Source organism: Drosophila guanche, unplaced genomic scaffold (genome assembly GCF_900245975.1).
Source record: "Drosophila guanche unplaced genomic scaffold, DGUA_6, whole genome shotgun sequence".
NCBI classification, from domain to species: domain Eukaryota; kingdom Metazoa; phylum Arthropoda; class Insecta; order Diptera; family Drosophilidae; genus Drosophila; species Drosophila guanche.
In genome coordinates, this window is record NW_022995747.1 from 1,936,562 (window position 1) to 1,963,717 (window position 27,156).

At 46.1% G+C, this 27,156-nt stretch overlaps 2 protein-coding genes across 3 annotated transcripts; both read right to left on the minus strand.

Annotated features, from left to right (window-relative positions):
* LOC117583207 (ATP-dependent DNA helicase MPH1) lies at window positions 1-4,765 on the minus strand. Of its 2 annotated transcripts, none has more exons than XM_034271413.1 (6): window positions 4,609-4,765; window positions 4,196-4,541; window positions 3,264-4,138; window positions 921-3,209; window positions 662-864; window positions 1-607 (listed from the first exon to the last, which is right to left on the minus strand). In XM_034271413.1, exons 1-6 carry the CDS (start codon window positions 4,681-4,683, stop codon window positions 286-288), a joined length of 4,110 nt encoding a protein of 1,369 aa, XP_034127304.1. In that variant the 5' UTR covers window positions 4,684-4,765; the 3' UTR covers window positions 1-285. The 2 variants fall into 2 exon arrangements, with proteins under 2 accessions (XP_034127304.1, XP_034127303.1); XM_034271412.1 differs by having other exon boundaries at window positions 4,196-4,544; window positions 4,609-4,761.
* Window positions 4,766-22,938: 18,173 nt separating this feature from the next.
* On the minus strand, window positions 22,939-24,055 carry LOC117583144 (acyl-CoA Delta(11) desaturase). Its single transcript, XM_034271333.1, has one exon. The coding sequence runs from the start codon at window positions 24,031-24,033 to the stop codon at window positions 22,939-22,941; it is 1,095 nt and encodes a 364-aa protein (XP_034127224.1). The 5' UTR covers window positions 24,034-24,055.
* Window positions 24,056-27,156: the final 3,101 nt, after the last annotated feature.

The window sequence follows — 27,156 nt, forward strand, 5'->3', positions numbered from 1 at the left end:
TTATAAAATAAAAAATGTTATATTTATCGACAAATCCGCGGTCACACTGCGGAATGGGCGCGTTCATCGTTTTTATGACACAATCGATTGAATGACGAAAATATAATTCTCAAAATAATTTCTAACAATGGAATGGCACAAGCACACAAATGAACATGAATTATCAAACAGTGTAAAAACTATAACAAATTGCTTTGATTTACAATAACCTTAGAATTAAATTGAACTTGAACACGTATATGGCCCGCATTCACTGTACACTGAATATCGTATTCGACTGGGACTTCAATCCAAACAGATCACATCATCATCATCGCTGGAGCTTTCTACTCTGTGCACACGACGACGCTTGTTGGAAGCAGGTGGTGGCACTTCGATGCCAAGTCGACGCTGTCTACGTCGCTCTTTTAGGATACGTTCCGCCCGCTCCAGCGGGCACTCGGAAATATCATGCTTCTCGTGGCTTAAAGTGTCATCGTCTACAACAAAGGAGGAGGGCATATACTGGGAGGCTTCTGTCTCGACAGCCTGCGAGAAGATGTGCGACTCATCGTGATATACACGTCGAGCGGGTATTTTAAAGGCACCAGGACGTTGCACGGGGCTCCTACAAATTTAATATAATATTAAAAATGTCAACATAAAAGTATTCTCTGCTCACCTGATTGCCTGCAGGTACATGGCATGATCAGTGGTGTTGTTGTGGTGCTCATCATCGCTGGAAACGACAACAGAATCCTTCAGATACGCGCCAATGGTGGTCTCTGCCTCCTCATCATGATCAGATCCGCTTTTGTCTGCTTCATCCATAATGAAGGAGTTGAACCTTCTACGTTTCTGGCGTGGCTTGGTCGGTGGCGTTTCCTGAGATAAATGGGAGTTGTAATTTGAGTACTGTAAGCATTAGGCGATTGACGTACCATTTGAGTGGCTGGAATTGCCTCGCCCTCATCCGTATCAAAATCAGCCTGGGTGGCCGGCACCTGCATGATTGATTTCTGTCGCTCCTCTTCATCGGAACTGATTACTATCTTTCGCTTCGATGATCGGCGAATGATGGGCGAGTCCTCCTCAATGACCTTGGCAAGATTACTCGGAGCAGAGGCTTTCACTGAAGTTTGCTGATGCAGCGACTGTGCGGCTTTAGCCATACGCCCACGTCCACGCACACGATTCAGGTACAGATCGAATATGCTGGGTGACTTCTCTGGTGCACTCGGAGTCGTTCGCTTTCGATGTTCTGGCGACTGAAGTTTGAAAGCCTTTGAGGGAGAGCTATCTGTGGCTGCAGCTGAGCTGGTTTTGGCAGCTAATTTGGCGGCTAGACTTTTGGGTTGTGGCTTGAAGGGTGACATGGAGTCGGATCCAAAGATATCTGGTGAAACATTGCGCGGCGTAGAGCAGGATTTGGGTGCATAGGGCAGGTTCTCTTTCATATCATCACATGGCAGGAGCGTGTCTCGTTTCTGCTGGCTTATCAGCTCCACCTCTTCGTCCATTGGTTCTAGGAAATCATTTAAATCGATTCCCAACTCGTCTTCCTGAGTGGTTACAGGTTCTGGCGATACGTTTGTCTCTGCTTGCAGATCTGACGGTGAACTTTGAGCGACTTCTGCAGTAGCGGACGCAACGGTAGCTTCTGTTGGCTCAGTCTTAGCCACACTCATCAGGCAATTTAATCGACCCAAATTGTCACCCAAATCGCTTGCCTCTACTCTTGAGTCGCCTTCCTCTTCCTCCTCGAGTGCGTCAAACTTTGCTCTGCTCTCCGGCTTCGCTCTAAGCGGCGTTGATTTATGCTGCACCGCTTCTGTGGCGGCAAAATCCAGCCATTGGCTTTGATACATGGAATTGCACTCTTTTTCCAAATCTTGCTCGAACTCATCGTCCGACCAGCTGTCTTCATCGACACGGAATTGCTCGTGAACTGTCGCCTCTAGATTTCGCAGCTCCAACTTGTCCAGCAGCTGCTGCTTCAGCTCGAAATTGTCCGAGTTCAGGCCTTCCTCATCCAGGCCGTCGAATATCTTATCACAGGTGGCTCTAAAATCTCTTTCCGTCTGCTCATCCAACGGACCCTCCAGATCTTTGAGTGTAATCTCTGCCAGAGATGGCTCCGACTGCAAGAGTTCCTCTAGGTTGTCGGGTCCCTCGCAAACATCCAACAGCAGCTGGTAATTATTTCTGGTTCGCTGCTGCCTACCATTCAAGCGTTGCTCGGGAATGTTCATCTGGATTTGATTCAGCATCTTGGAGTGGGTTTCCTGCACAAAGTCAGGATTGCTTCGCAGCAAATACAGCTTCAGCGGTCGTGGCAGTTCCTTGTCTTGCAGATGACTGACCAAGTCTTGGGAGGCACTGACAATTGGCTTGTTCGATTGCAGCAGACGTGTGAGCTTACGCAGGCGCTGCACATCCTCCTGGCTGTTGCTCAGTGTGGCTGTTGCCTGGGTGTCAAGGAAAAAGTTTTTTACACTCACACCACGCCCAGACACTTCGGCTTGGATCATTTGTTGGGATTCTTTACTCATCTGATAAGGCTCGAAACCCTGCAGTATTCCTTCCTGACTCTGAGTCCCTTGGCTACTTGGCTTAAAGAACTTATGGAGAGTGACACTCGGCGGCTTTGGTTGCTTTCGTTCCTTTGTCTTTGCATTGGTCTTCGGTTTTTCTTCAAGGGCCGCTGCTTCCATGTGCGTCTCCTCGCACTTGGGTTGAAACTGTGCTGGCACCATTCGGGGATTGTTCGCATACAGCGACATTCGCACCACAGACGAGTTGAGCAGTTTCTTGTTCGTTTGATCCTTGTTGGCCAGCACATCCCTGAGGACTTGGTGCTCCCGTCCCTCGGTGACGAGCATCACAACCTCACCGTTCTTCTTCCTTCCAGTTCGACCTATGCGTTGCACGAAGCGCGTTGGATTCGAGCTGCAAATGTCGAAGCAAACAATCATTTCCACTTCGCCCACATCAATGCCCTCCTCCCCAATGGAGGTGGCCACGAGGACGTTGCTGGTGCCGCTGCGAAAGTCAGCCATGATTTGGATCTGCTGCTTCTGCGTCAGGGCATAGCTCGAGCCCGCGGTGCTGCCTTGGCCTACAAAGCAACGCGCACGCAGCAGTGGCCTGTGCTGCAGGAGTAGACGATGAATCAGCATCACAGACTCACGATACTCGCAGAATACAATGGCACGGGAATCGGCATGCGACTGAAACAAAAGAAAGGTAAGCCAATCGATCGTTGACTAAGGAATCTTTTTTACCGTAAAGTGCTCCACAAGCACCTGTCGCAGCCTTTCATACTTGGCATGTCCGAAGTCCAAGTCTGCTGGCATTGGCGGCAGTTCGCCATTCGTCATGGCATGTGTGGTGTAATCCAGAGGATTTGTACCCAAATCCATGCGCACCTGATCAATGAGATTCCTGAGGTCCCTGTCTCGTGCTAAGACAAACTTTTCACGTCCATCCTCATCCGCATCGAAGTTATTTACGAATACACGCAGTCCGTGCCGCTCCATCAGCTCCAGCGAGTGATACAGACTGATGCACACGGCAAAGTTTCCAGCAATGATGTTGTGCTCCGGATGTCGCTGTCCCCTGGCTGAGCGTTCGTTGAACGCCTTCTGGTCATACAGCAGATTGTTTTTGCTGATGTTGCCCTTGGTGCCCTTCAGAACGTCAGCGGCAATGAGCTGTCGCAGATAGGGTTCGATTATCTGCAGCAAACGCTCGCGCGTTTCCTTAATCTTCTCTTGGACGGACACCACAATCGTGCGAATAATGCGCTTGTGTACGTAGGGCTGCACATCGATCGAGTTGTCCCAGCGCACTTGAAGATTGGCAATGTACAGGTTCTGGCAGACACTCGACACATCCTCAATGGTTCGTCCTGGCGTGGCGGACAGGGCCAACATGCGGAAGTTCCGATTGTGGGCCATCATGCAGTCGGCGACTTGGGTGAAGGCGTAGCGACCCTTCGCCCGATGCGCCTCATCCACCACTAACAGTTTAATGTCGGAAAATGGAAAATATGATCCGTCCTCCGTCTCCAGCATATCGGAGTGAACCACCTGAGGTGTGGCGAAGAAAACTCGCTTGCTGGCCCATAGATTTGCGCGCTTCGCACGCGCCAGTTGTCCTGATGAAACCGAAGATGCTTCATTACTCTCTGAACCTCTCTTTTAGCTCTACTTACCCGTCAGCTGCACTGTGTCGGAGGAAGGGAAAGGCATGATCTTCTGACAGGCGGCAATCTGCTGAGCGACGAGCGGCCGCGTTGGCGCCATGAAGATGATCTTGCCTTGAGGATACCAGCGATAAAAGTTGTACATAACCACGGCTGCGATGAAGGTCTTGCCCAGTCCCGTCGGCAGCACCACCAGTGTGTTTTTATAGAGAGCCGCCTGGACGATGGTCTGCTGGTAAGCGCGCAGCGGCAGATTGTTCGGATAGATCCAATTGTGGCCGGTGGCCATGTCGAAGCCATGGCACTCATCCTCGGCATGGCTTGAAGGTTCCTGCGGCTTCGACACAGATTGATCCTGCTTGATGGGTAAGGAAATTGTGATTATTCTCTGGCTGATCGCGTTATCACTAATGCGCTATTACGTTGCTCTCCAGCAGCTCGTGTATCTCCAAGGCCGCCACCAAGTCTTCATCATTATCGTTCCAGTCTACATCCATCACGACATCATTAATAAATGTTTTTATTTTGGCTTGTTTTGTAAAAAATGTTTGTTATTTGTTATTGTTCGCCACGATTCCCGCGGAGCTATCGATAAAATATACCAAGACATACCATTGAATCTTAAAAATATACTGTAAATATACCTTAGTCTTAAATGCCATTCCACGATTTTGATGTTCTATTTAATATTACTAGTTTGCCAAAGCCTTTTAACACTGAAAAAATAATTAAATCCGTTTTAAGAATCAATTTGACGTATTTTAAGCACTTATTTTAATTCGATTTTATTCCTAATGACAATTTATTTATCAAATTTGTATTTGAATTTTTCATTAAAATCGCCCTTCTGGAAGCAAGGGAGCTTTGTATGTAAATTATTACAAGAGACATGTATAATAACTGATAACGTTGAAAATTAAAAAAAAAAAACCAAAACTAGTGGATCTTAACACCATAGATTTTGGGGAAAAATATATTATACAGTTCCCTCCAGACCAGGGCTCGGAACGGCCTTATCTATTATCTTTTTATCTTATCTATTATCTATCTATTTATTATTTATCTTTTCATCTATTATCTATAAAAAAAAGAAACACCATAAACTGTAATGTCTATAGTCATATATTATTATGTTCTCATTATAAACTCATTTAAACTCCCTTCGCAGAGGAAAAGAGCTTTCAAAACTCCCTTAATAAAGCAAAATGGTGCGAAATTTGTACCAAAAACTAAGGTGTCGACAACAGGTAAATACGTCACAAAAATTCCAGTGGCGCTAGGTAAATTACACGGCGATTTTTATCCTACGTGGGAAGTTTTCCCAGGGAAGTTCACTCCTGTGTCTAAACGGTCAGGGAAATACTCTCCTGTGTCTAAACGGTCAGGGAAATCCTCTCCTGTGATACTGCGCGTTCTAGTTCTTTTGAACTGGTTGTTGAGAACTATCCCAGAGTTCCATAAACAGGCGCAGCGGGAATTTCAAATATGGCGCCACTGAGCAGTCTTGTTTTCTCAAGCAAGGGAACTGCAAATTGTCACTGCTGATTTACAGAGAAATTCTCCTTAACTCACATAAAGATCCCCAAACAAGAATCCGACTGTAGGAATCAGAAAGTCAGTCTGAGTATATTTAAAGCAAGCCATTCAAGGCTCTACTTCCTTTCTTGATTAAAATTGAGATGGACTCCCCACAGCCCCACCGCATGTCACCCTGGGAATCGTGCCAAGATCTGATTCGCTAGCCAAAGTGCCTGCCCTGCCCTGATGGCTGCTGATGGGGTAGAAATGATAATTAGAGCAAGCTCGCAGACATGCGTAAGTTTTATGGAAAAACGTACATAAATAGTAACAATCTCATTTAAAAATCTACACCAAGAGCAGAGAGCAGAGAGCAGAGAGCCCCTAATGAGCGTTCGGCGAGCGGAAGCGGGACTGCGGCCAGGCCGAAATGTAATTATATCGCATTATTTGTCATTTCGAGCAAATGAATTGAAACAAATTTAGTGTGACAAATGAATTGTTCACATACGTACTACGTACGAGAACTTGTATGCACATATATGGATATGGTATATGAAGAGATTGGGCGGTGCTGCGGTTGTGTCTGTGGTTGAGGTTTGCCATCCACTGAGCAGGGACAGAAATAAGTACACACGAGTACGTATATCGTTGTACCTTATAGACACACTCAATTTGCTGTCTCTCTAGTCAATTTCATTTCATTTGCATGAAGTTCTTCTCCCTGTCGCTGTCGCTGTCTCTGTCTCTGTCTGTGTCCCTCTCTGTTTCTTTCTCTGTTTCGGTATATGGCGGCCGTGTGCTATCTCTGTGATATCTCTAGGCCATCGGGCATAGTGCCTTTTGCCTAATTCAGCTTTATGAGCCATGTCTAATTACCAAATGAATTGTGCAATTATTTATTTTTGTTTATTAATTGGCTTCCACGCTAATGAGCCTAATGACCAGATATCTACAAGTACAAACAGTCCATAACATATTTCTATGTACTCGTATATTGTGTGTACATTTGAGGCAAACTTTTATGCAAATATTGATGAATCAGCGCTGAGTTGATCTCTTCGACATGGCCAACATAAATGTCATGAGTTATGAGGCATTGATGCTGATCGGCCAAGTTTGCGGTTGCAGCCAGCCAGCCCAGACCCAAAACCCTTTTTTCATTTTTTGGTGCAATCTGCCCCACGTTGCCCAGTGCCAAGTTATTTGCGGTTAGCATCGTAACGAGCACTTTTCACACAAAGTTGCCAACGCCAGCGACAGGGCGGCAGCGGCAGGGCCACGCACAGATCAAGAAGGAACACAGCCACAGAGGGAACCATTTATGTGTTTTTCCTGTAGAGTACTCGAAGGGCAGTGAAATGGAGCAGGAGAAATATATCTATCCCGATCTATGAGAATCTAGTGTCTGCCCGAGCTGTAGTACTCCTCAAATCCTCCCTTACGAGAAATAAGTACAAGGAACTCTTGCGGTTACGACTGCCTCGCTGGTCTGTGGCACACAACCCATTAGCACTTATTAAAGCCAAAAGCGGCGGGAACCCAGGGAAGTGCACATTCAATTGCAGAGCGGAAATGGGCTTGGGCTTGGGCTTGGGCTTGGGATTTGCTGCTTACCAATGGACTGGTGACAGCTGCGCCAGTTTGTAATCAACATTTCAGCAATTGTCTGCGGCAGTTTGGAATTGCAGTGGCAGTGGCAATTCTACCGGTTTCCAGGTCGAGCTTAGCGGCGCGTGTCGCTGCCAGACAGACAGTCAGAAAAACAAACAGAGACAGAAAAAGAAAAAGAAATGAACTAAAATGAAAATGCAACTCAAAATGGCTGCCAATTATGTGGCTGCCATATTTGTTTGTTTGGCTATCGCTTTCTGCTGTTGCTGGGCAATAAAACATTTTGTTTTATTAGCCACCACCACCACCAGCAACAGCAACAGCACCGCCCGGACTCAGCCAGGTCAAGGAGTGCCCAACAAAGAAAGAACACAAAGAACTGCCACTGATTCCCATTTGACTTGGCTCCAAATTGGCCAAATTGCGGCAAAAAGTTTTGTGTGTTTTCTCGTGTCTGCAAGCCGTTAGTTGGAGCTGCGGCAGTGGCACCTGCTCCAAGGCGACTCCTCAGGACACGCCCCAATCCCAGCCACGAACACTTCACACTTTCACAGGCCAAACAAAAGGATGCGCCATGCACAGGCCAGGCCAGAGCAGGGTGAATCGTTCAAATTAAATAACAAATTGGTCAACACAATTTCATTATAAAGGCAATAGCTGGCAGGGAAAACACTCATGAATAACCCTTCATCAGATTAGGAGCAGGCAGCTGCAGGCGCCGCGACGCGACCCGACGTTGTCGATGCTCAAATCGATTATCCTTTGGCCATCCAATCCTTTTGCATAGCCGAACGTGCCGCACCTGTTGTCATGGCCTAATCGAGGGCTTAAGTTGCGCTTCTAAGTGCTGGCTGCCATGCGAACGCATCTCTTGATGGCTATCGACTCTAATGGCGGCCAGGGCATCAAATTGGACGACAGCTTTTCGAGGGTGAGAGTGGAAATTGGATATGCATGGAGAGCACGAAGTGGCTGTGCCAGCGGTAGGTGTGAACCATCAAAAACCGTGCACGTTGCATAATTATATGCAATTTAATGCACCCGAATGCACTCACAGCTCCGGTCAGGTCAGAGGCTCTGCAGTTGTCCTTCCTAGAAAGGCAGCTACCGAGTTACCTGCTCCCAATCGAAAGGTTCAATGAATGAAATGCCGACGTCTATTTGTGGAGGAGTGATCGAGCGGCCAGCTGGCACTTTTGAATGCTCTCAGGGAGTCGAGTGCTCGCGCGTGCTTCAGCGCCACTAACTTGGCTATTACTTGCTTAATTAGCAGTCAATATCACGCACTTCATATTGTCCAATTAATTTAGCATATTACTACGGCTAACTACGAGTTACAAGCTGTTGTTAGTGGCAGGCATCGTTGCAACGTTGCTGTGTGCCACACACACACACCACACAGAGCCACTGCTTGACGGCTTCGTTTGTTGCCAGTCCGACATGCAAAACTGAAATCAGCATATTGCATGTTGTCATACACCCCCCGCCACACTCCATCCGGAGCTACATGTATGCCCAATGCCTAATGATAGAGCTGACGGGCGGTGCAGTAAACGTCAAAACGTCAAGCGTCTATTAGCCTGATTTTTGCATGCGTTGCAGCTACCCGCTCCCCACACTCCTTTTGGCCCTATGTCTGGAAGCTAGAGCTAGAGTTTTTTATCCAACAAAATTGCCTGCGGGCCAGACTTCATTGTAATCGTAGACCAATAAGTTTATACAGTAAATGCACTAGGGAAAAATGCACCTGAACAAAGTTTTAACTTTAGCATTTCCTTGGCTGTTGCAACCATTACAACTATTCTTTTCTCTCCGTGTATTGTGTGCCGTATTCCTTGCATGCAATGCGCTATTTGAAATCAGCTAACGAAACTCTGGCCAGACCCGCCCTCGCCTCCTGCCTTTGTTCCTGCCTAGATCCCAGCATCGACTTTGTTTGTTCGTTAACATTCTCTGCGCTTAAATGGCATAGTTGGGGTGTTGCATGCAACGTGTTGTGCTGCACTTGGCAACAATATTTAGTGAATTTTAGGTGTTCTTTTTGTGTGTGTTTTTGCGCTTTTTGTCAGCGTGTCTCTCAAATTCGTGTCATGTGCCTGTGCAATTTAGCGTTTAATGAGAAGGCGTTCGTTGGTCATTAAACTACAGTGGAAAAAGTTCCCCCAACCCAACGTAATTGTGAGTTGACTCTTTTTTTTTCTAGTTGTTGTTGAATTTTCGTGTGGCAGCTTATTAATGCTGGCGGCCCTCTAAGCAGCAGGCCCTGCGGCGGCTCAACGTTAGGAGCCGACACTTCGCGTGACACTTCGATGCTCTGTTTGGTGCATCGCCAATGTAATTACGGCTTGGGGAGTCACTCTGAGACAGCGAAGGGGCAGGGCAGGGCAGGGCAGTGCAAACAAGCCGAATCGATAACGTCATCCCATCAGGCGTCATCATCGTTATGGGCTAGTTGTGTCATGTGTATTTAGCAGTGACTAAAGAAAAGGTCGACTTGGTCGACTAATATTGTGCAATTTACAGGGCAGCACAAAGGGGGGAACATTTTGATAGAAAATGCTTGTAAGAGTTCACTGAAATCCCTTTCCATGTGCCTAAAGTTTTCGCACGACCAGAAGCTGTTTTTTCTTTCTGCTGAGTTTTACTTTCGAATTTTGTGTGGCTGCCAACAGCCAGCGGCTAAAGCGAGTACAATCGTATCATGACACCTTCATCTACCTAATTTACATTCGAATAATTTAGCCATTAAACAAAAATAATAATGGCAGCTGACAGACAACACACAAATTGTAGCCTGATGCCAATCGAGCAAATGAGATTCTCTTGGTTTTGAGTTTTGAAAAATCACATAAATAATAACAGCAATTAATTTTCATGCAAAATACCAAAATGCCGAAACCAAAAGCCGTGTGAAATGCAATTAATTCAAGAGCCAACAGCGCCCACACCCACACCCACGTCCACGTCCACCCGCAACCAGAACCCACAATGGCAGCCGAGCAGCAGAGCAACAAAGTGGTAACAATAATAAAAGATAAATATAATGACAGCGTTGACGTTCCGCCGCCGCCATATTTGAAATTGTGCCAGCAAAATGTTTCTCCCTGTTGGTGTCGGTGCTGCCTGGTGTTGCCTCTTGGTGCTGTTGCTGTTGCTGTTGCTGTTGCTGCATTTGTATTCGTATTAATTATAGCCCTGGCAATACTCACAAAAGTATCTCATTTTCCAAATTACATACGCTAAACAAAAAGCGAGCCCAGCAAATGCAAACGCAAACCAACTTCAACTCCATTACCATTTCCCATTTCCCATTCCCCATTCCCATTTCCATCCCCCAGTGCCGATGCCGATGCCGATGCCAATTGCAATTCCATTTTCATTTCCAATTCAACTTCAACTGCCATTTAAGTTAAATATTTTGCCTGTTTTGCTGTTTGCTGCATTTAAATTGGCGCATTAGTTGGCTAAATGCATTTCCCCGCAGCCGCATTGAGAACGAGACGAGCGTCCATGACGGATGGCAAAAAAACACTGACAGAAAATGTTGCCACAATCTTTTGGAGATAAATAAATGTTGGAGTAGATAGATGGCAGATCAAACGAGTTTGCTGGCTGATTTTAGAATGGAAATGTTTTTGCTGTGTGTTCTCTTAATTGAGGCCATAATGAACTGAATAAATAATCATAATTTCGCTTTCTATTAATTCCAGTTATCAGCTTAATCAGCGCTCTAAATCTTGCCAATCCAAGGTTAAGCTGTCTCTATACCTTCAGTGTTTTTTTTTCTGCCTGTGCAAACCTTTCTCCCACTGGAGCTGCTCCTTTTTCGGCCTGGCTCTGGCTGCCACGCCCCATCTGGGACCATTTCATTGCCTGCTTGCCTGCTTGCCTGGTTATTTGTAATTCATAAGCCTGACGGCGGCTTTTTGATGTTTTCTCGTCCGTTTTGGCGCATGCATTTGTCATTTGTCGGCAAAACTTTTCCTCCAATTACACGTTGCAACGATATAATAATGACATAATGTGCCAGGCGATGTGGGTCCACGGTCGTCGTGCCACTTCCACCTCTACTCTTTGTGCGCTTTTATGCAAATTTTTGTACAGCAACAGAGGCTTATCCCATGGCAATCCTTTCGAGGAAAAGGCACAGCGTCAGTGTAACATTTGGAGCTGCACTAACTTGGCTAGCGGCCAAAGCCCAAGCAAGTGGCAAACTGGATATTGGCCGCTTTGATTGGTCAGCATTGCTGTGCAGGCGGCCATTGCCTTGGCTTGGCTTGAAAGCGCGGCTTTGAAGGCTTTGCTGGAAATTTGTTTATGCCCCAAAACAGGCGCCGCCATGTTGCAGGTCACGGGAGGCAACACCGCCACATGGGAAGTTTATGGGAAAAATATTTTAGAAATTGTGAAGAAAGAGCGAAACTTAAAGGTAGAAACCACAAAATTGTATCAACTAATTGTGTGCCTAAAAATACAAGAAAATTCCAGAAAATAAAAGATGAATTTATCTTTCAATTTAAATTACTTTCACACTCATTTTCTCTCAGTGCATCATTAGACAGCACAGTCCAGCCCAAGACCATAGCTCAGTCAGGCAGCATTTTCCATTCCCGGCTTGATTGTCTTAGTTGCATTTTGTGTGGTTCTGTAGCCATGTTAACGCAGGGCGAAACTAAATCAAAGTGCTAACTCGATCATGTGTAGCTACCAATACTCGTAGACGCAGTGTCCATCATAATTATCAAGTGGATTTGTCAGCTGCTTCGTAATGCTCGTGATGGCAGAGCTAGAGGCAACAGAAAGTTGAGTCAGCTGCCCAAGACGACCATTTTGGTTGGATTTGGAAAGACAAACATGAAAATAAATCAATTAGCTTAAGCCTGACTCTGTTTTGACTTTGCCATTGAGTTGGCTTTAAGCCTTATCTCTGGCTTTGCCTCTAGCTTCTGTGTGTTTGGTGTTGGCCTAATGGCTGGCTGACTAATTAGTTGAAGTCTATTTTTGTGGCGACTGGCGCAAATTAATTTGTTTAAAGTTTCACCAATTAGCACATTATGTTTATGGTAATTTCAATTTCCACAGTAGATCACACACAGCAGATAAGTTTTGTTTGCATTCATATTAATAGTCCCAGTCCGCGACATCTATGACTTTAATTTGCACATTTACAAAAATATCACGTCCCCGTCGGAGCCATAGCCACAAAAAGCCGCTAATCAAAATTAGTTAAAACCCACTTGAACCCATTTTAGCATTGCGCAAATCACGCCCCAATCAGACGCCAGACCCCAGACCGGGGCCTGAGAGAGCATTCCTCAATTAGAGCTAGCCAGTCGCTTGTCTGTTTTTTTATGCTCTCATATGAGTTTCATTAGCATCGTGGCCATAATCAAGCTAAACAATTAAGCCGAAACAATAGTCATACTTGATCCATGGCAACAGGCGACGACTGCGACTGCGACTGGGACTGGGGCCCGTCTCCAGGCACAGACAGCTGCCAATTAGCATTAGAATTCGTCAACAATATTTGAGGTAACTAGAAATCATAACCCAATGACTGAATGACAGTTGGCGCCAACTGTACCCCGAGTTCAAATTTAAAATCCAGCAAAAACAAAGCCTGAACAAAAAGTGGTGCTGCCTGCCTTTTGTGCTGGGTTATTTATTCGAGTTTTATTCAAAATAATTGATGTCTGCTTAATAAAAGTTAACGTTTCGTATAATTCCTAAGAATTCGGCAGTGGTGCGTGCAATGAGCAGAGTCTTTGACGTCTTTGACGGAGCAGCCGCCCCTCAGACGTGGGGGCGTGACTTCCACAGGCTTTCTGCTTGGCTGGGGGCCTGGGAAGCGGCATCTGAACGGGGGTCTCTCTTTTTGGCGCTGGCGTGGCACTTAAAATTCATGAATATGTACATACATATATGAAAAATATATGTATGGATTGACCGATGTGCCGCTTTGGAGGCGATTCATGACATCCGGCCCAGATATGGATATGAGATATTTCCACACACATGTACCACGGGGCTATGGCACTCCATATATGTATCTGTATGTATGTTTGCTGCTAATTGGACTGTCAGTTTGGAGCACTTTGAGACTTGCTGAGTGGTTTCGGGTGCTTGGCGCATTTAACTGGCATAAATTTCACTTTGGTTAGCAGCGTCCACCAAATATGGCAAGAGATTAGCAGAAATGGTGACTGAATGACAGAGATACAGACTACCGAATTACACTGCCACAAACTGGGAGCTTGCTGGATGATTCCGGATATTTTTGGATAATATTTTGACTTTTTCCAAGAACATTTCAATGTGTAAAAATCTGATGATGCGTACAACGTGATTGATGTGTGATTCCATTACATGTCTTAAGCTAATCATTGTATTAAGCTGTATCCATGTGTGTTTAATACATTTCCAGAGATTCAGGCACACATTTAAGCCACTTTTATTTAGAGCCAAACATTTAGAAAAGCGAATGGGAAAGTTGGTGAAGGGAAATTGCGCATCTTTAAATATATAAAAGAAATGGATTTATGCGCCCTAAAAATGTTTAATAAATGTACATATATCTGCTTAATATTTATGTTTCTGTTACATTTATTTATTCATTAAATAAATATAAATTACTCTCCCACTTCTTCAACTTTCCATCTTAGTACCCCCCAAAAATCGCATCCAATTTTTGTTTGATCTTTCTAAAAACTCTTTTTTGCACTGCAGCATAAATCTCCGCAATTTCCTTTGAATACTTACTCGTACACAATTCGTGTTGTTTCCTTTTCCAATCAGCTAATGCGCCACATTTTGCTTGGCACATTTTCCTCGTGTTTTTTGGTGGCAACGCCTCAGTGCCGTGGCACAGTTGTTAATTAAGTGCCATTAACTGAAGGATATAAACGCAATTAGCGCCGAGTGGATCTCAAGCAAATCGCCAGGGTCCCCACACACACACACACCTCCCCCCTGGCCCAGCCTCAAGTAACACACACACACCCCCAACCCTCGGGGAGCCTCATAAACACGGGCGGCGCTGTTGCTGATGTGGCATGGCCGCCGCCGTTGCAGAGTGCAGTCTGCTTAATTAGTCTGCCTCATCCACAGCCACATGCACTGCTCCCCGCACCCTGCTCTTGCCAGTGCTCCACTGCGACATCGAGTGTGGTGTCCCCAACTCATTTAAGTCGCATTTAATAAAATCAAAATCCATTAGGCGCAATTTTGATTAAAACATTGCCTCACAGCGCTGCTCACCACAGAGTGGTGCTCATTAAATTGTCACGCATGTTGTGCGTTGCAGGTCCTAGAAGCGGGGGCAGCAGTCGTTCCGATCCCAGGCGAGAGCTGGGACGGCAGCCGGGACGGGGGCGCACTTTGAAGTCGCGCCTCGCCGCTGAACGCACAGCCAAATGCCTGACACTTGCCTGACATGCCGCTTGACAGTTTGCATGGCGGCATGACACTCTTCACACGTTGACTGGTTTTCCACCCCCTTTTGACACCACCCGCAGCATAGCAGCCCTCGTTCTGATTGGTTTGTGTCTGTGGCAGCGTCACCTCAATCTATTTCCAACATCTGTCAGGGTGGTGGCGGCGCGTCTCTGAAGGGCAGCCAAACCGTTTGTGTGGGGCAGCGCAACGCTATGAAAAGCGATTTAATTTAATTTTTATTGTTGACATAAACGTAATTGTCAGACCATTTATCCGCATTAAGTGTTGCGAAGCGTAAGGATAACAACAGCAACCCGCTGCAACAACAGCAGAAGCAGCAGCAACAACAACAGAACAATGACTATGAGGATGACAATAATAAGAGTGACAACAACAGAACCAACATGGCGCCGAAGGGAGTTGGATGGGTGCCCGAAGGTGAGGCGATGGTGGTGTAAGTACAGTGGAACACAGCGGCAGTTTTTATGGCCGTTTATTAAATGTTTTCTTATCCCAACATTTGGCATAATTTAACTCTGTAATTGTTCTTCATTTATGCCATTTATTGTTGTCTTCAATGCTCTTAAATGCTGACTAAGACTATAAACAATTCAATGTTCAGTCCTACATAGGCATCTATTATGTATTTTTTGTATAATTTACTCGAACTTCCAAGGAACCCCTACAGAAATGCCCGCCACTTCCACTGTCTCCTTTTTTGGTAGCACATCCCCTGCCACCAGCCACGTCCATTGGACACGTTGGCAGCGCGAACCAACATAAACATTCACAATTTCGCACACCGTTAAATGAGTTTAAGTTTATCTGTGTTTGTGGTTGTTTGCCAAATACGGTAACCGAAAATATTTCGTTTGCCTCTCGCCGGTTATTTATATGCCAGTCAGGTTCTGGGCACCCGGCAACAAAACGCAGCGCATAATGGCGTCAGGAGCGGAGCGACGCCTCACAGTCACAGTCCCCAGTGCCATCATCGCATCAAACGCCTGACTGGACACTAATGGAAAAATTCAACGACCAGCGGCAGCAATGCTCTCGCACTGGCACAGAGCCACCCCTTTTGGGCTCGAGTGAGAAAATGGCTTAAATGGGCTTAAAGCGAGCGACCAGCAAACGCAACCCCAAGCGCCTCTCACACTCTCTCTGGATTATGCCCTAAATTACTTGACATTCGCCATATTGATTGGTTGTTGCCTTGTATCGATTCGATTTCTATCATTAAGTTGGTTCAATTTCTGGCCTGGCTGCTGCCTTATTTGTTTTAATTTGCAATTTGCGGCATGCCACATGCTGAGTCTTGAGTTTCCGCTGGGTGCGGCACGTGGCTGGGGAATGGGTCTGACTCATGTTACACACACACACACACACAGAGCTCCATATGGGAGCTCCTAAACGATGCCTTGGCATATTCCGTGTAATTACTCGTATGCAAAGTTTCCTTTCCTCAACCACTAATGATGATGTAATCGCATAGGCAACTCATTACGTAAAGATCACTTACAGCCCTACGAGCTGCCTATATTAAAATCTAATTAAACGCAAATTGCTTTCGCTTGTACTTATAATAGGCTCGCAATCAGCCCTTAATACAGCACGGAATAATGGTACAAAACGAAAGCTCTTTGCGTGGGCTCGACTCAGCGTTGATTGCGAGTCAAAGTTGAACAGAAAATGTACAGAAGAAACAGCAAGTAAGCATTTACATTCAAACAAAATGAGACCCAAAAGGGGGGGGGCTCCTTCTTCTGTGTGGTCTTCGCTTATTGGCAGGGGCCCAACGTGGCGTATAATTAATAATTTGTACACGCGCAGCGCGAACGAGTGGTTTTCTCTATATAAAATTCATATTTCATGTCGATCTGGGGCTGCTGGCGTTAATTGCACAAATTCGTTTCTGGACTTTCTCAGGTCATCATCGCCCAGCACCGCACCGCCCCTCCAGAGAGAGAGAGAGAGTGCGAGAGCGCGCGTCAAAAGCGGAAATTTGTTTATAATCGTTGTTGGCGTGCGCTGTGGCAGTGCTGCCGTGTGGCACCAAGAACGTCTATATTTAACCAAAGCCATATCAATTTCCTAAATGATTCCGTTCGCTGCGAGCCCTAAGCGCACCAATCAAGCACCCGAAAGAGCCCAAAAATTGATACATTACCCCCAGGGTCCGCTACGAGCGATATTTCAATTTCTGGGCTGGGCTGGGGTTCTGTTGTTTTTTTTCTCGGTGTTTTCTGCTTCTGGGTGTTCCACTGGGCCATATGACATGCCACTTTCCTTTGCCTTTTCGCTTCATTGTGTGGCACAGTGTTTCAGTGTCTGTTTTTGTCTGTTGTTTTTAATTTGTTCGTTGTGTAATTTCTACAGCCTTCTTCTGCCTTTCTTTAATAAATTTTTTATTGTTTGTTTGAGTGCCACAGTTTGATGGCCATTGAGCACGCTCCGAACCACGATCCGCTCTGCCATGGCCATTGTAAAACGTATCTATTAGGCTGCATTGTATCTATTAGTGCGCCCTTTCCATCAGCCTTCCTTTTTTCCATCTTTTCTTTATAGATGGGGCAGCGGTGTGAGGGGCAGAGAACGAACCCTTCCTTTTGTGTGTGCTGGTCTGGCTATTGTTTTGATAAAGGATTTCATTGGTCTAATTGCCCGTTGCCAGGGCATGGCAGGGCAAATTGCCGCTCAGAAACCGCAACGAAAATGCACGGGCCAGCAACATATGTAGGAGCGTCATTAGAAAATTGTTTTGCCAAATGGTTTTTAAATTGTTTGTACTCCTAATGCAGCCGCTTTCTATTCGACTTGGCTCTGCCCCTGGCCAACTGTTGTTTGTTAACCGCTCAAAATGAGTTAATCTCTTGACTTGTGGTTCCGTCTCGGACTCCGACTGCGACTGCGACTGCGACTGCGTCTCCGACTACGACTCTTCCACGACTTGGACTTTGAGCGTGAAGCATTTTTGGATCCAACAACTGTCATGAATTGGAAACGGCACCAGTCGTCATCGTCATCATTGTCGTGCTGTCTTTGATTGGCATCAATTAGAGAGCGCAGAGCCACACAAACACACACAGAATCGGCAATTATATGTGTTTAGATCAACTGGTACCAGTTGAAGGATGTGCTAATCTGAGACGACGCGGCCAAGCTTGAACGCTCGTCACAGATGCTAAACAAAAGACATTTGGCCATTAAAATATGCTAAATCAAAAAGCTTGCCTCTGGCCTCTTGGCCTTTTCTCTTACTCATCAATCGGCCATAAAACCGATACTTTTCAGAAGTAATTCAATTAACTGTAAAAGCCGTCATTAAGGCCCTATAAACCACTCGCTGACCACAGGCCAGCGACCACTGAACCACTGTAAGTAAGTAGCCCAGCGGAGGCACCATAAAGCCGCACAACAAAGTCACAGTCACACCTCGTGGCGGTGAGATAAATCAGATACAGGGACTGAAACATTTCGAGAGGAGATGGGCGCGTGAGTTCATGCAAAGAAGTTTGTCTTTGCCATAGATGTAGACTCATATTTAAGCAGAGTTGAAGCTGATCCGTCTTTGCTTTAATTATGCTGATAATAATATTCCATCACGCGTCCATCCCTAAGGATTTCCCATCCCATGCTGACCAACGCTTGCGGGCGGCCAATTTTAATTATCAAAATTATGACAAAGTTGTTTATGACATTTTAACGTGCGTTTTTAGGAACACACTGCTGCGGCAGACAAAATTTGACTGGGAATTTATTGATTTTTAAGAGTGTGCGGCAGGGTAGTGGCAGGCAATTTATGCGCATACAGATCCGCTTAGTCGTTGTGCCCATCAATAAAACACATTTTCGGGGGGACTCCGCCAGCAGCCAGCCATAAACCTACAGCAGAAAATAACAACAGAGAAAAAGCGCTAAACTGTTGGCGGCTGCTGTGGGTTTTTCGATTGGTTTCTTCGTCACCGGATGGTGGATGGTGGATGGTGGATGGATGGTCTGCTGGTGGTTGATTTGCTGCTGGCTACCGTTCTGTGGTGCTATGGGGCCCCCGAAGCGTTGTAATTTTCATAAGCGTTCTGCTAAAGATGTTTCCGACTTGGTCCCAAAAGCCACACGAATTCATAATTTGAGAACAAACGAAAATCATGACCGAGTTGCGGCTACATAAAATCGATTTAATCCTTGCCAGCACCTTGGTCTGCCGCCGCCATGGAGCGCACACGCTCGCCCAGATTAATTGCCCACAAGAAGATGAAGGATGGGACGGACGGGCAAGGGGCTAAGACTGTTGCCATGGGTTTGGGTACGGCTTGGAGACCTACAGCAGCGCATCGAAAACATGCAGCAGACATATGCGCTCGACTTCGCTGTGGTATGCCATGCAGCAGAATCCAATAAAGCCGAAATTATCAATTTATTTCACGCCTCGAAATCACAACAACCATCACAGCCTCGATGTTGATGCTGAGCAAGGATTGGAGAAGGAGCAGCGATTGAAGGCAACGGCTTAATTACGTCTGGGAGGTGTTTCCGACATACTGTGTGGCCATAGCAATGGGTTGGGTTGGGTCTGGCTCCAGCTCGGAAGTCGATGATTGCAATGAGTAGTGCACATGGGAAAAAGGATTGAATTTTGGACTGGTGAACCCTGGGCCAATCAGAATTTGGGAGTGAGCCGTGGTGTTCCATTTATGTTTATTCTTTTGCAGCCACCCAAGTGTCACTCAGTTGAGTTCATTGAGAAATAAAACACATATATAATCCATCTCCATCGATCCCTACTGACCGCCATTCTCTAGACTTCCTCATTGTTTTCTTTCGATCCATTTCTCGCTTCTTTCCCTTCTTTCCATCAATGACTTTTGAATGCTTTTCGTGGCCCAGTTTTTGCACAAACACAAACAATGTGCCTGGAGGTGTTAAGAGGGTGTTATCCTTTAGCGCCTTCGCTTTATAACTGACAAAACGCAACACGCAACAAAGGGCAAGGATCTGCTATTCCTTTTCGCCGCTCCACATGCGGTAATCCATATAAACGTATAATTGCAACCTTTAGTCGCAACATGGGCTCTGGGTCCCCGGGTGTGGACTCCTCAAATACAAAAGAGAATTTACAATGCCCGCAAGGACAACAAGAACATTGGCAAACGACGAGCAGCGTGCAGCGAGCAGTGAGCAAAGATGGCCCGAACGAGGGCCGCGTCAGGTCCATTGTTGCCAATTCGAAAGTGAGCCGAGCCGAGCTCTTTGGCTTCTTTGTGGCCCCATAATGAATGAATTCCATTAAAGATTTATGTCAGTTTGATGATGCCGCACAAGGATCGCCGAACAACGCCCCGACAGAGCGCTCGCTGTCTGGTATGCGGTGTGCGGTTGTCTTGATTGAAGGTTGATTTGTTGCATTTAGTGGCTCGGACTCTCCTGGCCTACCTGGTCGGTTGTTTTGATGAGATTAGCACACGTGTTGAACTCGCACGCCGTTGTGCCGCCTCCATTGGCAGCAGATCAGCAATCGGCATCGGTTCTGTCGGTTTTGGCTTGCAGTTGTGGGCGAGAGGCGTTGCAGCATCGGCGGCGGCGGTGGCTTGAAAGGCCCTTAAATTTATTTTGACAAATGACATTTCAATCGCAATTGTGGGCACAGCGTGAGATCTGTTCGCCTTCCCCTGCCCCTGCCCACCATCCATCGCCATAGTATCGTAATTCAAAATTGAAACGGCGCGCAATTCATTTGGCCAAATCAAACAAATCGTAAAAGGCAAGAAGCGCGCGAAAATGCAAAAAAAAAGAAAACACAGAGCTAAAACGTGATTGGAGCCACCTCAAGCTGACGCCACCAGGTCGGCACTCCCCCGACCACCCCGTGGTCTGCAGCAGCAGCCAGCGTGCGGCATCCACCTTGTGGTCGGTCCACAGTCGACACAAGTCTACCCACAGCAAAGACTGTGGCTGTGTGGCCACAAAGTGATTTGATCTTTGCACCAAAGTGGTAATCCGCATCTAATAATGTGAAGCGGTGCATTCGGCGCACGATCTCCAGCCGTTGCAAGATGGAAACGGCTTGGCTCCAAGGCAGAGCCAGAGCCAGAGCCAAAGACAGGGACAGAGACCTCCCAGTTGTTGTGGCTCTGTGTGGCGTCGCAGCAGCCCGAAAGTTGATTGGAGTCAACGATGGAGTTATTTGTACGATTGGACCCGACTCGCTGGACCGAACGACCATCTGTTGTGGCAACTACTCCTTGCCCTGCTGCTGCTCCTCCTGCTTGATTGTGGCGCGAATAACAACAACAGCAGCAGCAACAAATTATATGCGTGGCGCATAATGGAGAAATATTGAGACATTATGCCACACATGGCTCGGGCGCTCTCCAGGTGTGGCCCTGATTTCATCTGGCGTTCTTTCTAATTGCAATTATCGATACAAATAAGATTTATATGGAGACCAAAAGTTATGCTGACACATCACGCCTGAAACGCGAAGAAAGAGGTACAGAAAAGAGAGGGGAACAAGAGAACGGTGATTTTCTTTCATAGATAATTCGCTTAAATTATGGCGCAGCAAGATCAACATTCAACATAAACGCCCCAGAGCGACCTACAGCAGCGATCGAAACGATACACATTGATATCAAAGAGAACATCAATCAGTGAGCGGTAAGAAAGAGACAGAAAGAGAGGGAGAAAGAGAGACAGCTGTACATTGAAGTGTACTTCGTTGGTTTATTGTGAAAATTGAGAAAGTCTGTCATGCATATTTTATATGACAATGCTGGGGCCAGGGCCATTTAGCGGAATTAAAACACTGCCACAGAGACCCCACCCATGACCCGCCCAGGGACACAGAGACAGGGAGAGAGAGAGAGAGAGAGAGAAGTGTAACAGAGACCTGGTAGATTGACAAATTGAAATGAATGTGTGTCCATTCACTTGGAAATGTCCATTAAATGGCACTCCCCAAGCGGCCAGCGGCGGCATCATAAAACGCCCGTGCCCAGAGGCAGGAAACCCGGGGACAGGACACATGAACATTATGACACCTTACCTCAAATGACATGCACATGATTGCCTAACTGGTGCCGCAGCTCATCCTCTTGAAATTGAAAATTCTTCAGAGTCATCAAGCCACACCATAGTCATTCAAGTTGATGCCTCTCCCACTCCCACTCCCACTCCCACTCCTACTCTCCCCGTTTGAGCATAAAAAGCGTGACGTATTTCCGCTTCCCATTTGCACCTGCATTCATTATCCTGTGGTGGTGCTTCTGCTTCTGCTGCTGCTGTTTCTGTTTCTGGTGCGTGTAGTTGCCACTCTGTGGCATGCGTAACGAAACTTTCGCAGTTGTAAGTTTTGACATTCGCCTCTGAGAGGGGTTGCTGCTGACACCGGATCGGGGTTGGAGTTGGCAATCCGGATTTTGGGTACAAGTGCGCGTGTCCAATGCGATTTGCTGTAGTCAAGTGACTTTATTTTTATTAGCACAACTTAATGAACTTGAAAATTTTCAACATTTATCACAATGTACTGACTTTTGTTGCTGTTGCTGTTGTTGCCTCTCCAACTTGGCGAAATTAGAAAGTAAAGTGATTTATGAACGTGCCGTGACTGCAGATGAAGTGTAGCACTGGCCTAGCAAAAGTTAATTGCCGCCAGCGGATTAGACGGCGATATGGCAGTCTGCAGTATGGCAATGGATACTCAGCTGAGAACTGCTGTTCTGCAAGTTAATATTTGGATAGAAGTTGCACATATACTCATATTTAAATTTACGAGGTCACAAGAAGATACTTTTGGACTGCCGAAACGCAAAGCATATGTAATATCTACGTATTATATAATTGCAAAAATGTTTGAACAAAAAATGACATATAACTAAAACAAATAAACAAATAAAATATTCCGCTTTTGGGTGTACGTATGATTAAATTCAAACAAGTGAATCCACTTAACTTTTGGGTACTATTTAATGAGTCATTTCTTGACATCACCCGGTCCGGACCACTGTGACGAACATTTGAGTTTGAGTATATGTAAATACTTATATAGAGTTGCTAAATGAACAATAGGTCATAAATGGAGTCAGAGTCAGGGAAAACTTGTTGATCTCTTTAATTGGACTAAAATATTATCAAGATTTAGCAAGGTAGACGACGGCTATCTTATTTGAAACATAAAGTCATTAACATATTTAATTTTGTTTCACAATCCTCTTATAAGTAATGGTCGTACTTTTAATATCCTCCTGTGGATGATCCTTGTCGCCCCAGCCCCAAACTGGATGCGAGCCATCGCCAGAGCGGAGGACGCGCTTTTGCACCATGTCCATGGAGACGCTCTTCAGATCGTAGGCCCAGCCAAGACGTGCAAACAGCCTGATGAAGTTGGTGGTCAGATCCCGTGAGTAGCGTCCTAGCTCGGCGCCTTTGTAGTCCCAGGGGAAGACATGGTGGTAGTTGTGAAAACCCTCGCCGAAGCGTAGCCACACCAGGAAGACCTGCGTGGTGGGGCTGATGGAGGCGTCGTAGGGGCGATTTCCGTACAAGTGGGCGGAGCTATTGAGCAGCCAGGCAAGGTTGAGGACCAGGCACCAGCGCAGGAGCGCCGTCACATGCCAGGCCACGCTGACGGACTCGCCCCAGAAGTACACAGGAATTACCGTGGGCAGGAGGAAGCAGCAGATGGGCATCAGGAAGAAATAGTACTTCTTCTGGAACATCACCAGCGGGTCCCGTCGCAGATCGGACAGATCGATCGACTTACCCTTTTCCTTTATTTCTGGATGCTTCTTGGAGCACAGCCAGCCGATGTGGGAGAAGAACCAACCGCGAGTCGAGTTGTACGGATCGGCATCCGTCTCCGAGTATTTGTGGTGAAGGCGATGGTCGCGTGCCCAGTAATACACGGCATCCTGGAAGGCTATCGTATTGAAGAAGATGAAAATCGCACGCAACGGTAGGTTAGCCTTGAAGGTGCGATGGGCCCACAGTCGATGAGCACCTCCCGTTATCCCCAATCCGGAGAAAGTAAAAACGAGAGCCGTAAACGCAACCGTCTGCCACATTGTTCCGGTGAGCAGCAGCCAGAGGCCATACACAGAGGCCGTGTGCAAATAGATAAACGCCAAAATATTGGTCCAGACGAGCTCCAGCTTCCGCCCGTCCGTTGTCTTTAGAGTGCTGATATCCTTGGAGGTGCCTTGTGGCTCTGCATCCATTTCGTAGAGCACGCCCGTGGTGTCCGAAAGAGTGGGACCACATTCGTTGGCTTCGTTGTTGGGTGGCATTTTGAGATCTTCCGGTAGGTCTGTTGCCTACGACGAATCAAACTGTAATTCGCGGGCCTGTGCCACACACCACTCTTATAATGATTCCATTCAATTAAAATATGCGCAATACGATTTGCATTTCAATTAAATTGTTGTCATACAAAATTTGGTGGGAAAGAGTAGAGTACAGATAGAGTAGCGGTCAAGGTCAACTATCTGTGTGTGTGTATGTGCATTTGGAATGCCGATCATTGACTGTTTACTGCTGATTAAAACTGAATTATACGGAAGAGCTAATTAAACTGGAACAACAACTGAAGTTTCAAAAGTGTTTGTAGCAAATGCTAATCTGAGCTCACTTCTGAATTGTTTATTCAATTAAAAGTCGTGAGAATATTTAAACATTAGTGTGTCTTCAGCTCAAGCGCACATTTTATTGCTAGTGATAGCTAAGGCAGAGGCTATGCAAGATTTTTGTTTGTGGAATGGAAACTAGCTCATATATTTTACGATTTGTTGGCGGAACTACATATGTAATGATGCATACAAATTTGAATTTTTAGTGAAGCAAAAACATGGAAAAGCTGCACTCCCGCATGTTTACGTTTGATGCTTGCAATTTCATTTCACACAATCACAATTACATATGTACATATGTATGTGCTGTGAGCTTCTCAGCTGTGTATGCCTCTCTCATTCGCTCTCACTTGTTCTGCAGCGTGCAAGCTCAATGTGCAGTCTACAAGTACCTTCATCTTCTCGATCTAACGTGAGCTTTTTCGCACATGCCGTACAAGCAAAAAAAGCTTACCAGCGAACTTGCAATTCTGCTGCTTACCAAGTCACTTGAACGTTTACAGTAATTTGCGTCTCTTTCCACACACCCACGCTATCGAGTGTCTCCCCATTAATTAGAGCAAACGGCGCATTTTATGGCATTGCAATCAGCGGACATAACAGCGCGAAAGTTTAAGTGCAGCCTTTTGGCTTAGGAAAATAAGAGTATGCCATAATTGCATGTAAGACAGGGAGGGGGAACTGTCTCCGCATGACGCATGCGCGTAATTGCAATGCACACAAAAATTGCATAGAGCCAGCGCACAGGGGTGCACTCTGTTGTTGCTGGCGGGTGCTATTTGTATGGCCCGCACTGTGGCAGCCAAAGCCAATCGCATTCTCATTATAGACAAGGCTGGCTAGAGGGCCAGCCACAGCAGACCGAACCCGGCTCGGTTCCAATCCCAGTGCCACTGCCGGGACCCCATTAACGTCAGCCTCGCGTTAAAAATCGATAGATGGATTGGGCACTGGCCACTACCGAAGCTTGGACCGATGCTGGTGCTGTTGCTGTCGCTGTCGCCGTTGCCATCGTGGCCGTCACTGTGGTCTCTTGAAGACTCTCTGAAGACTATCGGCGGCTTGCGGACTTGCCTTGGCCGCGGCAAAGATCAAAGCTCGCGAAAAACCACCATCATCTTCTTAAAGGTGGTAATTATGCCTCACTTTGCCTCGTATATGGTCGCCACACTGCGATCCGATGCGATGCGATGCGATCCGAGCGATGCGTTTGCTTTGTTGTTCTCTGGACTGCGATGCGTTCCTCTCTTGTGTATGCTTAGGGTCCTCTCTCGTTGATAAAGAACTTGAAGTGGAAGTGGCCTTGTTGGGGATCTTTTGTCTTGTCTTGTTGTCTCGGTGAAAGCTTCGCAGCAAATTTATACGCACTTCTGTACGAAAACATGGCCGCCGGCTGCAAAATCGCACATAACCCCAAATTTGGGGTTTAAGTAGCCCAATATCAAAGTGGACCTAAACTTGTGGATGGAGCTGGAGTTGGAGTTGGAGTTGGAGTTGGAGCTGTGCCTGTGGTAGCCCTTCATCATAACTCAGCTGTCAGCTGCATGTCACTTTTGCGGCTACCGATCGATGTCGAGTCGATGTCGATGTGGATCGGCAGCACTTTGAAATTGTAGACGCAATTAGTTTGAAATATTATTATCGACACGTACTCTCCCCAGCTCAAGATGGAGCTGGTGGAAGGGGAGACTTGTGGTCGGTCTACAATTAGCCTTAATTGAGGAATTTCATTCGTGTTAAACTCTTTGACCGCATCTCTTTCTCTCGCTCTCTCGGGAAGATTTCTCTCGAGACCCCTAAAACCAGAACCAGAATCTGGAGGAGCAGTGCGAGGAGCAGTCTGCCATATTGAATTGAAAAGCTGCTGACAAAAGCTGTCATTGATGATGGACTCGGGCATCCGAGCCGCTATTTGAAAATCAAATTGCGCCATTAACTGGCGGCAATTAGTAGACGTAGAAGCTCGAAGCACTCGCCACAGACATTGGTCTGTCAAACGGTAGTGAGTGGAACGTTACTTTTTCAATTATGAATAGAGAATGATTGTTTTGTGCCGTCAAAAGATGACGAATGGGCACAGCTGCCACTGAGAGAAATTATTAAAAAAAATTACTAGAAATGTAGCTAATAAAATTGGCATGGAAGAAAGTTTTAGTTCGGTTTTAGATGCAATTTAAAATTGATTTTTCCATTGTCTCAAATAAAAAAATCTCTTTTATTTACCCATCGTGAAGTGAAGTATTAATTCCAAAAATCCTTCTCTCAGTGTAGCATTGAACAAGTGTCAAACCGAAAAGCTTTTTGTTCAGTTCAACAGCAATCCCCGAGTCAAGTCATAAAACCTAATGGATTACAATGCTTCTGTACTCGTTCGTTCGTTGGCGTTTGTTGGCGGCGTTAATTAATTTGTGACTGTCTGAGAGCCGGGGGCCTAATTAATTAGACAATGAGCCTCGACTGGTGCCACTCCGCGACTCTCAAGACCAGCCATTGGAGTCCCGGTGGGTTGCTGATGGATTTTGCTCGATCAGCTAAAAGCTGAAAGCCAAAATGCGCCATTATCATTAATAATATGACATTATGAGTTAAGTAAATTTATGTCTGGCTCGCAAACGGAGTTTAGGTGTGTAATTTCTGTCTGCAAATTATACCTTTTGCTCTCTTCTGACTCCACTCTATACCACTTTCTGATATTGATATTGAAATGAGAAAAGACCGTCCAAATGTCGCAATGACATTCGCCTCTCTGGTCCCATGTGAACTGACTTCATTCATTTATTTATG